General features: G+C 50.4%; 1 protein-coding gene across 2 annotated transcripts in view; it reads left to right on the forward strand.

Moving 5' to 3' along the window:
- The first annotated feature begins 1,048 nt into the window (after positions 1-1,048).
- The window catches only part of LOC121579587 (GDNF family receptor alpha-4-like), a 116,594-nt gene continuing 103,209 nt past the window's right edge, over positions 1,049-14,433 (forward strand). For both annotated transcript variants that reach the window (XM_041894311.1, XM_041894312.1), the window contains exon 1: positions 1,049-1,547. In XM_041894311.1, the coding sequence (XP_041750245.1) occupies positions 1,439-1,547 (109 nt within the window). In that variant the 5' untranslated portion in view covers positions 1,049-1,438. The remainder of the gene's footprint in view (positions 1,548-14,433) is intronic.

The raw sequence follows: 14,433 nt of genomic DNA on the forward strand, positions 1-14,433 counted from the left end.
GGGTGAGGAACAAAATCTATTTAATTCATTTTGAATTCAGGCTGTAACACAACAAAATGCGGAATAAGTTAAGGGGTATGAATATTTTCTGAAGGTACTGTAAGTGTTTACTAAGGCCTCTGCCAAGATGTCGGGCACTGTATGGCACAGGAGGATCACTGGTGGCCAGCGGCGTCATACCAATGGGGGGCACATATCATATGAATTGTAATTCGTAACATATCATATGAAATGGATGATGGACATCCACAAATTAATAAATACCATATGAAACGTAGCATATCATACAAAATTGATATTCTCTGATTTACGGACAGAATAATACGAAATGCTCTGAGACCAGGTTGGACCACCCCCCAGCCATCCTCACGTACTTTTTGCCCCCTCAGATTTTTGGGGTGCATGATGCCCCTTCTGGTGGCAGTGGTGGGATAATGCTGTTGTTGCTCAGGCTGGAAGTATTTGAGATGTATGAGAATCAAGTTCTTCAGTAAGTTTATGACTCTGTGTAGAGGTGATGTGTGTGTGGGGTATAGGCCTACACTTGAGGTGTGGTAATCATGTATTTTCTGCCAATTCGTTTTTCAGATGCTGGTTTGTGACTTGTCATATTGTTTTATATTTTCCCCAAACGTACTGTACATAATATGCATGCACAACTGAGACCTATGGTCGGATGAAATAAAAAATTTAGTCACTCCAGCTCATCATGCTGAAGCACATATGTAGCCTACTCTATCCTCTCTCAAGAATGGAGGTACATCAAATAAAATTCAATTGTATCGGTCGCATACACATATTTAGCAGATGTTATTGCGGGTGTAGATGTGTGTACATCTGTTTTCCTCTAGTGTAATTACAGTTGTAAACAAAATGTGTAGCATTCTTTTAAGTAAACACACACACACACAGAGAGGCGCGAGGCATCACTGTGGGATTTGGTTATGTTGTACACGGACTTTTTCTGTCTGTGTATTAGGCTACTCGGGGGCCAATCACAACACAGCTCTGTGTTTGAGCTGCACCATGCAGTCTGACTATTCTATTTTCAAGTCTTACAAGGTCAATTGAGGACCGACGACGCAAGGCGACATAAGTGCAATTGAGAATTATTCTTACCAAATTCTGTCTCTGTGTCGTTTAAGCTTTCTGGAAACTTTGGAGGGCCATTTTTCTGAAAAGACCGCGGAACGCTTACAGTGTGTGATGCACGGTATTTGGGGTAACCTATTCTTGACAACTAGTCTAATCAAAATATAAATGTAATTTATTTTACTGCAAGTCTTCTCTTTGAAAAAACGCGACAACTGCAAACGTTGCATCCCTGCGAGTCCAGGTTTGGGTATTGTCACACATTTGCGACTATCGCCTAGGCTACCTTATCATCTCAGTCGATCCTGGGACATACGCGGTGTGGCTGGATGTTGCATGCGGGTCAATGAGCGCGAGGACAAAGTGCCTCCGAAGTCCCCAACTCCCCGACCTCTCTTACCTGATGCCGTGCATGATGATTGTCCTTGGAATACTTCTGAACGTCCTCAGTCATGGTAAGCGAAATTCGTCAGTCACTATAATATTTGTTCTTTATCTTGTAACCTTAGTCAGTTCTAAAGAGAGGAAATATTACCCAGCGCATTTTGCACTCAGTGTGCCACGTTGTTTAGCAAATCCAGTCTCTCCAAACTGTAATGCTGTAATAGCCGTTATCTAATTTTCTAGTTTTCTGTCACTTTCCAATATAGGGTTCAACCGACTGACAGTCGGTCAGGGGAGTTATTTTTTTAAAAGGGATCTCCAGGGATCATAATAGCGCGCTTCTATTTCTAAATATAGCAGGTAATTGGTTCAGAAAGCGCTGACTGGATGAGACAAAAAGTTAAACAGGCTACAATGGTTTTAGTTGACTTTTATAACAATTCTATAACAAATAGAATAGTGACAATCCTTAATAATTAGACAATATGAATATTTTACTGTAGGCTAGGCCTATTATTCGTTTTAAAGCAACATCAACTCAACACCACAACTCTCACTTCAGCTCAATTGCCTATTTTAGGCAGGCAACTCTCAGTTTTTTAAATGTTTAAACCAATGTACTATTTAGGAGCAATATGGATAGTATTTCATGTGTTTTCATGAAATTGCAATTCACACAAAGTTAAGAATTGCATGCAGTGTTGGATGCAGAATTGGATTAATGATACCTATCCAAAAATAACTTTCTACTGTGGTCATTTTAATTTAGCTTATTCCATGTCTAGGAAACTCATGTATGTGTCTTCTCTTGCTATTGCTAACAAACTATATATTTAATTGCTGGTTCTATCAAATATGTTGTAATCTTTCATACCAAGACTGTGACTGAAATTGAAGCACTTAAATCAACTCCCAAAGGCATGCGAAAACATGAGAAAGGGTGATCTATGGTTATAGATATAGTAATGACCATAGCTCGATGACATCATTTTGTAGGTCTTGTCCTGCTCTTATACTTACACGACTAGACTGGAAAAAGTGTTCTGCCTGGTCCTTTTACAGTTTTACACTGCTTTTATGACTTGTTTTCCTGGCCATTCTTTTTTACTGATACAGATAGAGCTCATCATGCTCCTAGTCCAGTTAATTGTGATGTCATTGGAAAAATCACTGGCCGCTCGTCCAAGACAAATTATCACAAAGGTGTGTACCAGAAGTCTGGTAACACATTTAACTGCATTCTGCCATGAGAGGCATGCTCTTATTGTATTGTTACTTAGTTGGTTTCAAGTTTTTCAAGCATTAATGTCGCATGCACAAGGACAGTGAAATGCCTTTCTTGCAAGCTTAACCCCAACAATGCAGTAATCAATAACAATGTAATACTAAAAATAACAAGGTAGAACAAAAACACACAAGATATAAAAATAAGAAGAACACGATAAAGTAAGGAAGCATACTATATACAGGGTCAGTTCCAGTACCATATTTACAATGTGTCACTGTTTACTAAGCCAGAACCCAGAAGCAGACCAGGACAAGGTAAATTGAAACAAAGGTGAGTGTTTATTTAATAGATCCACGAGTGAGGCTGAATAATCCAGGGAACAGAGCGGGTGGCGTGGATGGGTTGTTGAGGGTGCAGTGGTAGGTCCAGTAATGGCTCGGCAGCCGCCGACCATCAGGCAGAGGTTGGGTGAAGGTTCCGGGTGAGTGACTGCAGATAGAACAAAACGGAGGTAAGTATACAGCAAGTCAAAAAGGTGCAAAACAACAAAACTAACGCTAGAAGTTCCAAGGCTGATACACGGACAAACATACTGTTCATGGCTAACGATCCGGCAGGGAATGGATGTTAGGCCAGAGCCTAAGAAGGGTGATGATCAGGACCAGGTGTGCAGATTGCTGATGGGATGCAGGTGCGGAAATCAAGAGAGCTCCCGCCTAGCAACGTTGCCCGGCAACCAGGCAGGGAGCGTTCCAGAACCCTCGGGAAACTGGAGATCCCGAGCAGAAAAACTAGTACACAGACAGGAACCGACTCAGACTGCCGGGATCGTTACAGTACCCCCCCTCCGACGAACGCCACCGGGCGGACTCCCCGGAGTGCCAGGATGGAGGCGGTAGAAGTCACGAATGAGGTCAGCATCTAGGATCTGTCGCCGCGGAATCCAACTCCTCTCTTCAGGACCATACCCCTCCCAGTCCACGAGATACTGGAAACCCCGGCCCCGCCGTCTGGAATCCATGATGCGTCGCACCGTGTAGGCAGGACCACCTCCGATCATCCGAGGAGGAGGAGGAGGAGGCGGAGGAGGCAACAGAGGACTGAGGAGAACAGGCTTGAGGCAGGAGACATGAAAAGTGGGATGGACTCTGAGCGTTCTCGGTAGTTTGAGTCGAACTGCAACCGGATTGATCACCTTCTCCACCACAAACGGACCAATGAACTTCGGTAACAACTTCCTAGACTCAGTCCGTAGAAGGAAGATCCCGTGTGGCCAACCAGACCCTATCTCCGATGGTATAGGTGGGAGCGGGGATCCGGCGACGATTCGCCTGGAGCTGATACCGGTCCGAAACTCTAAGGAGTGCCTTTCTGGCCCGATGCCAGGTCCGGTGGCAACGACGAATATGGGCCTGAACAGAGGGCACTGAGAGCTCCTTCTCCTGAGAAGGGAACAGGGAGGTTGGTAGCCATACAGGCACTGGAAGGGAGACATCCCAGTGGCAGATGTAGGGGAGAGTATTGTGGGCATACTCAACCCAAGGCAACTGAGAGACCCAGGAGGTGGGGTTGGAGGAGACAAGGCAGCGTAGCGTGGATTCCATCTTCTGGTTGGCTCTCTCCGCCTGACCATTAGATTGGGGGTGAAAACCAGATGTGAGGCTGACTGTAGCTCCAATGGCCAAACAGAAGGACTTCCAGACAGCAGAGGTAAACTGAGGACCACGGTCGGAAACGATATCACTGGGCAAACCGTGGACCCTGAAAACCTCCCTAACCAGGATCTCGGACGTCTCCGAGGCAGAGGGAAGCTTGGCAATAGGCACAAAGTGGGCGAACTTGCTGAATCTGTCCACGATAGTCAGAACGACCGTGTTCCCCTCAGAAGCGGGCAACCCAGTGACAAAGTCCAGGGCCAGATGCGACCATGGTCGCCGGGGAATAGGAAGGGGGTGAAGTAGTCCAGAGCTGGGCCGATTGGTACTCTTATTCTGCGCACACACTGGGCAGGCAGCAACAAAACCCCGAGTATCCTCGGCCATGGCAGGCCACCAAAAACGCTCTGCGAAGAAACGCCATCGTCCGAGCCACGCCAGGGTGACAAGCCATCTTGCTGGCGTGGGACCATTTGAGGACAGCAGGACGAACCGACTCAGGCACAAACAACCGACCGGGTGGACCGTTACCGGGACCGGGCTGCGTCCGAAGGGCCGCCATCACCTCCTCCTCAATCTTCCACGTAACTGCTCCCACGACGCAGTTCCGGGGAGAATTGTCTCGGTCTTGGACCCACTCTCTTCCGTCTTGGAGAACATCCGGGACAAGGCGTCCGCCTTGCCGTTCTTAGATCCAGGTCGGAACGTCAGGGAAAAAATTGAATCGTCCGAAAAACAACGCCCACCTGGCCTGACGGGGAGTTGAGACGTCTAGCCGATTGCACGTAAGCAAGATTCTTGTGGTCAGTCCAGACAATAAACGGTTGCTCCGCCCCTCCAACCAGTGGCGCCACTCCTCCAAGGCAAGTTTCACCGCGAGAAGCTCCCGGTTACCCACATCGTAGTTCCTCTCCGCAGGCGAAAGGCGACGAGAGTAGTAGGCGCAGGGATGGAGTTTACTGTCCGTGGAGCATCGCTGCGACAGGATGGCGCCAACTCCCACATCAGACGCGGCCCACTTCAACGACGAACTGACGGGCCGTGTCCGGTTGAGAGAGAATCGGTGCGTTGGTGAATCGCCTCTTCAAATCCAGAAACGCTCGATCCGCCTCCGGATTCCACTTGAAGGTCCTGATACTGGAAGTCAAGGCAGTTAACGGAGCGGCCACACGGCTGTAATCCCGGATGAATCTGCGGTAGAAATTCGCAAACCCCAAAAATCTCTGGAGCTGCAATCTCGCACCGGGCTGGGCCCATTCCAGAACCGCTCTAACCTTCTCCTGGTCCATCCTAATCTCTCCCCTGGAGATGATGTACCCGAGAAAGGATGTCGTGTGGGCGTGAAACTCGCACTTCTCGGCCTTCACGAACAGGCGATTCTCCAACAATCGCTGCAGAACCTGCCGGACATGCTGGACGTGGTCGGAAGGTTCCTTCGAGAAGATCAGAATGTCATCCAGGTAAACAAACACAAAGAGACCGATCATATCTCTCAGGACGCCGTTCACCATCCTCTGGAATACCGCTGGAGCATTGGTCAGTCCAAACGGCATCACCTGATACTCGAAGTGACCCATCGGTGTATTGAAACCCACAACCACTCGTCCCCCTCTCTGATCCGGACCATGTGATACGCATTGCGTAGGTCTAGCTTGGTGAACACCGTAGCACCCTGTAAGGAGTCGAAGGCAGAACTCATCAAGGGCAGGGGATACTTGTTCTTGACCGTGATGTCATTCAACCCCCGATAATCAATACACGGTCGAAGAGAGCCATCCTTCTTACCCACAAAGAAGAATCCTGCCCCCAGGGGTGATGACGAGGGACGAACGAGACCAGCAGCTAGGGACTCCTTGATGTAGGTCTCCAAAGCCTCACGTTCAGGTCGGGAGATACTGTATAACCTTCCCTTGGGGTAGACAGCTCCAGGGAACAGGTTGATGGCACAATCATATGGTCGGTGGGGGAGGGAGTGACAGAGCCTTCTGCTTACTGAACACTTCCCCCAAATCGTGATATGTCTCGGGAACCAGGGACAAATCTGGGGGGTTTAGCCTCAATCACCTGACTGGGAACCGAATGGGGACAGGCAGTCTTGAGACAGTTAGCATGACAATCAAGGCTCCAACTCGTTACCTTGCCCGTCACCCAATCGAACGTGGGATTGTGTTCCTTCAGCCAGGGGTATCCAAGGACCAGAGGAACATGGGAAGACGGCAGAATGAAGAATGAAATCATCTCCGAATGATTCCCCGACAACAGCATCTTAACCGGTTCAGTCCTCATCGTGATACGTGCCAGACTACTGCCGTTCAGAGTGGTCGCTTCAATGGCTTCCGGCAATTGCTCCTTGGAAAGCCCCAGCTGTTCCACCAACTCGGCATCAAGAAAGCTTCCATCGGCACCTGAATCGATAAAAGCGTTAATCGCTAAGCTCTGATTCCTGTTCATAAGGGTAGCCGGAAACGGGTCTGACAGAGGTATTGAGAGGTCGAAACTGGCTCGCTACAAGTCCTCCCAACTTTAGCGAGCCGCGCAGTTTGACGACCGCCGGAACAGGTGGCGAGGTAATGTCCCGAACCACCACAGTAGAGGCAACAGTTAGTCCTACGTCTGAGTTGGCATTCCTCCTCGGTTAACCCGTGCCGCCCTACTTGCATTGGTTCAGAATCGGGAGACCGGACCTCTCCACTAATCCTGTGTGGTGGACGATGATCGACGTATTCTGGTCCAATCCCCGACCCGACTGGAACCTGAGAAGCTGATCGATTGGACGGAACCCATTGCTTCTCCCTCCTTCGCTCTCGGACTCGATTATCCACCCGAATAGACAAGGCTACCAAGCTGTCCAGGTCACTAGGCTCCGGATAGGAGATCAACTCATCCTTGAGCTGCTCCGACAGACCCTGGTAAAAGGCCGCTTGCAGAGACTCCTCATTCCACCCACTCTCCACAGCCAACGTCTTGAACTCGATCACGAAGTCGGCCACGCTGCAGTTCCTTGGCGAAGCGAAAACAGGCGCCTAGCTGCGTCCCCTCCTCGGACGGAATGGTCGAAGAGCTTCCTCATCTCGGCCGTGAACCCCTGGTATGAAGCCATGCAGGGGTCTTGTCGTTCCCAAACGGCTGAAGCCCACTCCAGCGCTCGACCACGCAGCAACTCAATCACAAAGGCTATCCTAGCCTTGTCTGTGGCATAAGAGTAGGGCTGTAGATCGAACACTAACCCACACTGCATAAGGAAAGAACGGCATCTTCCCAGCTCCCCCTCATATTTATCCGGCGTTCGGAACCTTGGGCTCACGGAAGGACACAGCTCCAGAAGCGGCAGGCGAGATGGGTGAAACCGGTAGTGGATCCTCCACCGGAAACTTGCGCTGGTTCTGGACCTCCGTCAGACCGGTAGAAAGGTTCCGAACTGCCAACGCGATCTCCTGTAGCTCCGTGCTATGATGGCCCAACATCTTCTCCTGATGGGTAATGGCATGGCGAACAGAGTCCAGGTCCGCTGGGTTCATTACTGGCCGGATCGTTCTGTCACGGTTTACTAAGCCAGAACCCAGAAGCAGACCAGGACAAGGTAAATTGAAACAAAGGTGAGTGTTTATTTAATAGATCCACGAGTGAGGCTGAATAATCCAGGGAACAGAGCGGGTGGCGTGGATGGGTTGTTGAGGGTGCAGTGGTAGGTCCAGTAATGGCTCGGCAGCCGCCGACCATCAGGCAGAGGTTGGGTGAAGGTTCCGGGTGAGTGACTGCAGATAGAACAAAACGGAGGTAAGTATACAGCAAGTCAAAAAGGTGCAAAACAACAAAACTAACGCTAGAAGTTCCAAGGCTGATACACGGACAAACATACTGTTCATGGCTAACGATCCGGCAGGGAATGGATGTTAGGCCAGAGCCTAAGAAGGGTGATGATCAGGACCAGGTGTGCAGATTGCTGATGGGATGCAGGTGCGGAAATCAAGAGAGCTCCCGCCTAGCAACGTTGCCCGGCAACCAGGCAGGGAGCGTTCCAGAACCCTCGGGAAACTGGAGATCCCGAGCAGAAAAACTAGTACACAGACAGGAACCGACTCAGACTGCCGGGATCGTTACACAATGTGCAGGGATACTGGATCGATATAGGTAGATATGCATAGGGGTAAGGTGAATAGGCATCAGGATATATGATAAACAGAGTAGCAGCAGTGTATATGAGGATTGTATGTGCATATTATGTGTATGTGAGCAAATGATGGAGTGAGTGTTTGTATGTGTGTTGGACTATAATTGTGCATAGTGTGTAGGGCCCTGTGAGTGTGCATAGAGACAGTGCAAAAATAAGAATAAAATACAAAGGTCAACTCAGATAGTCCATGTGCCATTTTGTTAGCTATTTAGTTAGCTATTTAGCAGACTTATGGCATGGGGATAGAAGCTGTTCAGGAGCCTGTTCGTGTCAGACATGATTCACCGGTACAGCTTGCCGTGCGGAAGCAAAGAGCACAGTCTATGTCTTGGGTGGTTGGAGTCTTTAACAATTTTCCGGGCCTTCCTTTCACACCGCCTGATATAGGGGTCCTGGATGGCAGGGAGCTCGGCCCCAGTGATGTACTGGGCTGTCCGCACCACCCTCTGTTGCGCCATGTGATCGAGGACAGTGCTATTGCCATACCAAGCAGTGATGCAGCCAGTCAAGATGATCTCAATGGTACAGCTGTATAACTTTTGGAGGATTTGAGGGCCCATGCCAAACCTTTTCAACCTCCTGAGGGTGGAGAGGCGCTGTTGCATCTTCTACACGACTGTGTGTGTGTGGACCATTTCTTATTGATTTGGACAACGAGGAACTTGAAGCTGTCGACCTGCTCCACTGCCACCCCGTCGATGTGGAGGGGGGCGTGCTTGCCCCCCCCGTTTCCTGTAGTCCACGATCAGCTCCTTGGTCTTACTGACGTTGAGGGAGAGGTTTTTGTTCTGGCCCCACACTGCCAGGTCACTGACCTCCTCCCTGTAGGCTGTCTAATCGTTGCCAGTGATCAGGCTAACCACCGTCGTGTCATCAGCAAACTTGATGATGGTGTTGGAGTCGTGGGTGAACAGGGAGTTGAGGAGGGGACTAAGCACACATCCCTGTGGGGCCCCCGTGTTGAGGGTCAGCGTGGCGGAGGGGATGTTGCCTACCCTCACCACCTCGAGTCGGCCCGTCAGGAAGTCCAGGATCCAGTTGCAGAAGGAGGTGTTCAGTCCCAGGGTTCTAAGCTTGGTGATGAGCTTGGAGGGGACAATGGTGTTGAACCCTGAGCTGTAGTCAATGAACAGCATTCTAACATAGGTATTCCTCTTATCTAGGTGGGTGAGGGCAGTGTGGAGTGCAAATGAGATTGTGTTGTCTATGGATCTGTTGGGGTGGTATGCAAATTGGAGTGGGTCTAGGGTGTCTGAGATGATGAAGTTGATGTGTGCCATAACCAGCCTCTCAAAGCCCTTCATTATTACAGATGTGAGTGCTACAGGGTGGTATTCATTGTGACATGAAGCCTTAGAGTTCTTGGGAACAGGAATTATTGTAGTCATCTTAAAACATTTGGGGATTACAGACTGGAACAAGGAGAGGTTGAAAATGACAGTGAAATATCTGCCAGCTGTTCTGCACATGCTCTGAGAACGGGCCCTGGAATACCATCGGGCCCCGTGGTATTGACCTTATTAAAGACTTTACTCCCGTCGGCTTCTGAGAGCAAGATCACCCAATCTTCTGGGTCGGTGGCGGCCCTCACACCTGGCACGATGTTGTTATTGTCAAAACATGCATAAAATACATTGACTTCGTCTGGTAGAGAGGCATCATTGGGCAGATCACGGCTGGGTCTTCCTTTGTAATCCGTAATGGACTGTAGCCCCTGCCACATGTGGCGGGTGTCGGAGCCTGTGTAATATGATTCCACCTTATTCCTATATTGTCCTTTTGCTCGTTTGATGACTCTGCAGAGGTTATAACGGGACTTCTTGTACTTGTTCCTGTCCTTAGCCGCAGCCTCAGAGTTGTCTGCGATAGCTATGTGTGCGGTAGCCCTTTCCTTTAGTTTAGCACCAACCTCAGTATTAATCCAGGGCTTTTGATTGGGGAAGCAGGGAACCCTAACTGTGGGGACAACGTCCCGATGCATTTCCTAATGAAGCTGGTGACGAGGGTGGTTAGCTCGTCGATGTGGTCGGCGGAGTCCAGAAACATATTCCAATCAGCGCTTACAAAGCAGTCTTGTAGCATAGTCTCTGATTCTGGTGACCATTTCTTAACGGAGCGAGTCATGGGTAATTCCTGTTTGAGCTTCTGCTTGTAAACAGGAAGCAGGTGTACATAGTCATGATCTGATATGCTGAATGGTGGACTAGGGAGGTCCATGTATGCTTGCTTGTGGGTAGAATAACAGTGGTCTTTATCGCCTCTAGTGTCGAGGGATACGTGTTGATGAAAGTTGGGCATCACGTGTCTTAATGACTCAGAATTAAAATCGCCGGCAACCAGAAAAGCAGCCTCTTGATGTAAGTTTTCCTGCTTGGTTATAGCCTCGTATAATTCGTTACGTACCAGCTTGTTATTTTTCTTGTCCTGTGGTGGAACATATACAACATTCACGATAACAGCTGAAAACTCCCTCGGGAGGTAAAAGGGTCTGCATTTGACCATCAGGTATTCCAAAATGGGTGAACAATGGGTCAACACTTCCACCGCGCTCAAGTCAGCACACCAGTTGTTGTTGATGAAGAGGCAAACCCCTCCCCCCCTCGATTTCCCCGAATCCACTGCCCTGTCGGCACAATGAATGTAGAATCCATTGAGTTGGATAGCCGGGGGAGTGTCTTGTCCGAGAGCCATGTTTCAGAAAAGCAGAGAATATTGCAGTTTCGAGAGTCCCGTTGGTAGCAAATCCGTGATCAGAGGTCATCCATCTTATTATCATGTGACTGATTGGCCAATAGAATGGAGGGAAGAGGTGGTCGATTCTCCCTTCGCCTTAATCTCGCCAGGATCCCCCCTCTCTTGCCTCTGTAACGTCGGTGTTTCCTCTTGGGTAGCCTGAAAATTGGGTCGGAATTACAGAAAGAGCCCAGGGCAGATGAGTCGAAGTCGAAGTTGAAGCCGGAATTTAGGTAAGTAACTGCCAATCTGATGTTCAAAAGTTATTGTCGGTTGTAAGAAATGATAGCAGATACATTTAAAGAAAATAAAGTAAAAATAAACGACAAAAGAATCACAAAATACCAAAATTGGGTCGGAGCTTGCAAAGCGACGGCCATGCAGTACGACGCCATCTTTATATTTGTAGCCTAACACACCAGCCACAAATACAGCAGAAGTTGAAAATAGTGTTCAGGCTTTTGCCAAACTGATCGCTTTGATTCTGGCTATTTATATAGTCCGGTAAAGAATGCATTATAATGACCCAGTCAATCATCATAAATCGTATTCATCAACATTCACATATTTCAATCAGTGTATTCAAATTACTGTGTTTGTTCAGGACGTTTCTCTTTGAATGAATAAATGTTGTCTGGAACGATGGACGATGTAGTTGTCATTGTTCATTGAGCTGGTCATCAGTCACCATCCTACTTCTGATATCAATATAATAAAGTTAGAGGTATGCTTGAATTTAACTTAGAATCCCTCCAAACAAAATGTGAGTCACCGGACCAAACAAAAAAGGAAAAACTGTGTGCCTCTGTCCAGCAACTCATAAAGTGGCAAGAAGGTGTCCATGTACAGTGCCTTCGGAAAGTATTCAGACCCATTGACTTTTTCCACATTTTGTTAGGTTACAGCCTTATTCTAAAATTGATTCAATTGTTTTCTTTCCTCATCAGTCTACACGCAATACCCCATAATGACAAAGCAAATGTCACGATCGTTAGACGGAGTAGACCAAGGCGCAGCGTTATTTGCAAACATACTTAATCTTTATTATCTTTAGTGATAATACGAACAACAAAACAACAAACGATACGTGCAGTCCTACGGTTAACACCACCAACTCGGAACAAACCAAACGGAAACAAGATCCCACAAACACTAAGGGAAACAGACTGTTTAAATATGGTTCCCAATCAGAGACAACCAGCAACAGCTGACACTCGTTGCCTCTGATTGGGAACCACTCTGGCCAACATAGAAATACAAGAACTAGAATTCCCACACAGAACATAAACACATAGAATCTACACACCCTGGCTCAACATATAGAGTCCCCAGCGCCAGGGTGTGACAGTACCCCCCCCCAAAGGCGCGGACTGCGACCGCGCCTGAACATAAACAAACCAGGGGAGGGCTGGGTGGGCATTCCTCCTCGGAGGCGGTTCCGGCTCCGGGCTTGACCACCACCCTCCAATAATCCCCCCGTAGCGCCCCTGGTCCGGTCTGGCCCCGCTGGCTGGAGCTGAACTGGACATCGTAGGAGCGGATAGCTTCAGCTCCGGTGTGGAGCAGCTGACCGGTACCTGACCAGGCACCGGTGACCCAGACACGGGTTGTGCCGGACTGACGACGCACACCCCTGGCTTGGTGCGTGGAGTAGGAACGGGCCGGACCGGGCTGACGATGCGCACCCCTGGCTTGGTGCGTGGAGCAGCAACGGGCCGGACCGGACTGACGATGCGCACCCCTGGCTTGGTGCGTGGAGCAGGAACGGGCCGGACCGGGCTGACGACTCGCACCCCTGGCTTGGGCGTGGAGCAGGAACGGGCCGGACCGGCTGACGACTCGCACCCCTGGCTTGGTGCGTGAGCAGGAACGGGCCGGACCGGGCTGACGACTCGCACCCTGGCTTGGTGCTTGGAGCAGGAACGGGCCGGACCGGGCTGACGACTCGCACCCCTGGCTTGGTGCGTGGAGCAGGAACGGGCCGGACCGGGCTGACAACTCGCACCCCTGGCTTGGTGCGTGGAGCAGGAACGGGCCGGACCGGGCTGACGATGCGCACCCCTGGCTTGGTGCGTGGAGCAGGAACGGGCTTAACCGGGCTGACGACTCGCACCCCTGGCTTGGTGCGAGTGGCAGGAACAGGCCGGGCCGGGCTGGCGACGCGCACCGTAGGCTTGGTGCGAGTGGCAGGAACAGGCCGGACCGGGCTGGCGACGCACACCGTAGGCTTGGTGCGAGTGGCAGGAACAGGCCTGGCCGGGCTGGCGACGCACACCGTAGGCTTGGTGCGAGGAGCAGGAACAGGCCGGGCTGGGCTGGCGACGCGCACCGTAGGCTTGGTGCGAGGAGTAGGAACAGGCCGGGCCGGGCTGGCGACGCACACCGGAGGCTTGGTGCGAGTGGCAGGAACAGGCCGGGCCGGGCTGGCGACGCACACCGTAGGCTTGGTGCGAGGAGCAGGAACAGGCCGGGCCGGGCTGGCGACGCGCACCATTACCTTGGTGCGGGGAGCAGGAACAGACCGGACCGTACTGGGGACACACCACTGGCCCTACGCCGGGATCTGGAACGGGCCGGACCGGACTGGTAACACACCCCAGTACCTCTCGCCGTGCCTCTACACCTTCCTTCTCTTCTTTGACCAGTGGCCCCCGTAACCTGGCGGCCTCCTCTGCCAACCTCCCAAATCGCCCTGTGGCAGCCTCCTGCTGCCCAGTCGCCCATGCCGTGTGCCCCCCCTAAAAAATTTTTTGGGTTGCCTCTCGTCCGTCCGACGACGACACTGTTGACGCCGCTGCTCCTCTCTCACCAGGGCCTTAATCTTAGCCCATGGCCCTTTTCCCCCGAGCATGTCCTCCCAGGACCACCCTTTGCCCACCTGGGCCATCGCCAACCTCTCCAGCTCCTTTCCCGGCGCTTCCTCCCATGTCCAGGCTGCCTGCTCCTGGACACGCTGCTTGGTCCTGGTATGGTGGGATCTTCTGTCACGATCGTTAGACGGAGTAGACCAAGGCGCAGCGTTATTTGCAAACATACTTAATCTTTATTATCTTTAGTGATAATACGAACAACAAAACAACAAACGATACGTGCAGTCCTACGGTTAACACCACCAACTCGGAACAAACCAAACGGAAACAAGATCCCACAAACACTAAGGGAAACAG

Source organism: Coregonus clupeaformis, chromosome 13 (genome assembly GCF_020615455.1).
Source record: "Coregonus clupeaformis isolate EN_2021a chromosome 13, ASM2061545v1, whole genome shotgun sequence".
In the NCBI taxonomy this organism is placed as follows: domain Eukaryota; kingdom Metazoa; phylum Chordata; class Actinopteri; order Salmoniformes; family Salmonidae; genus Coregonus; species Coregonus clupeaformis.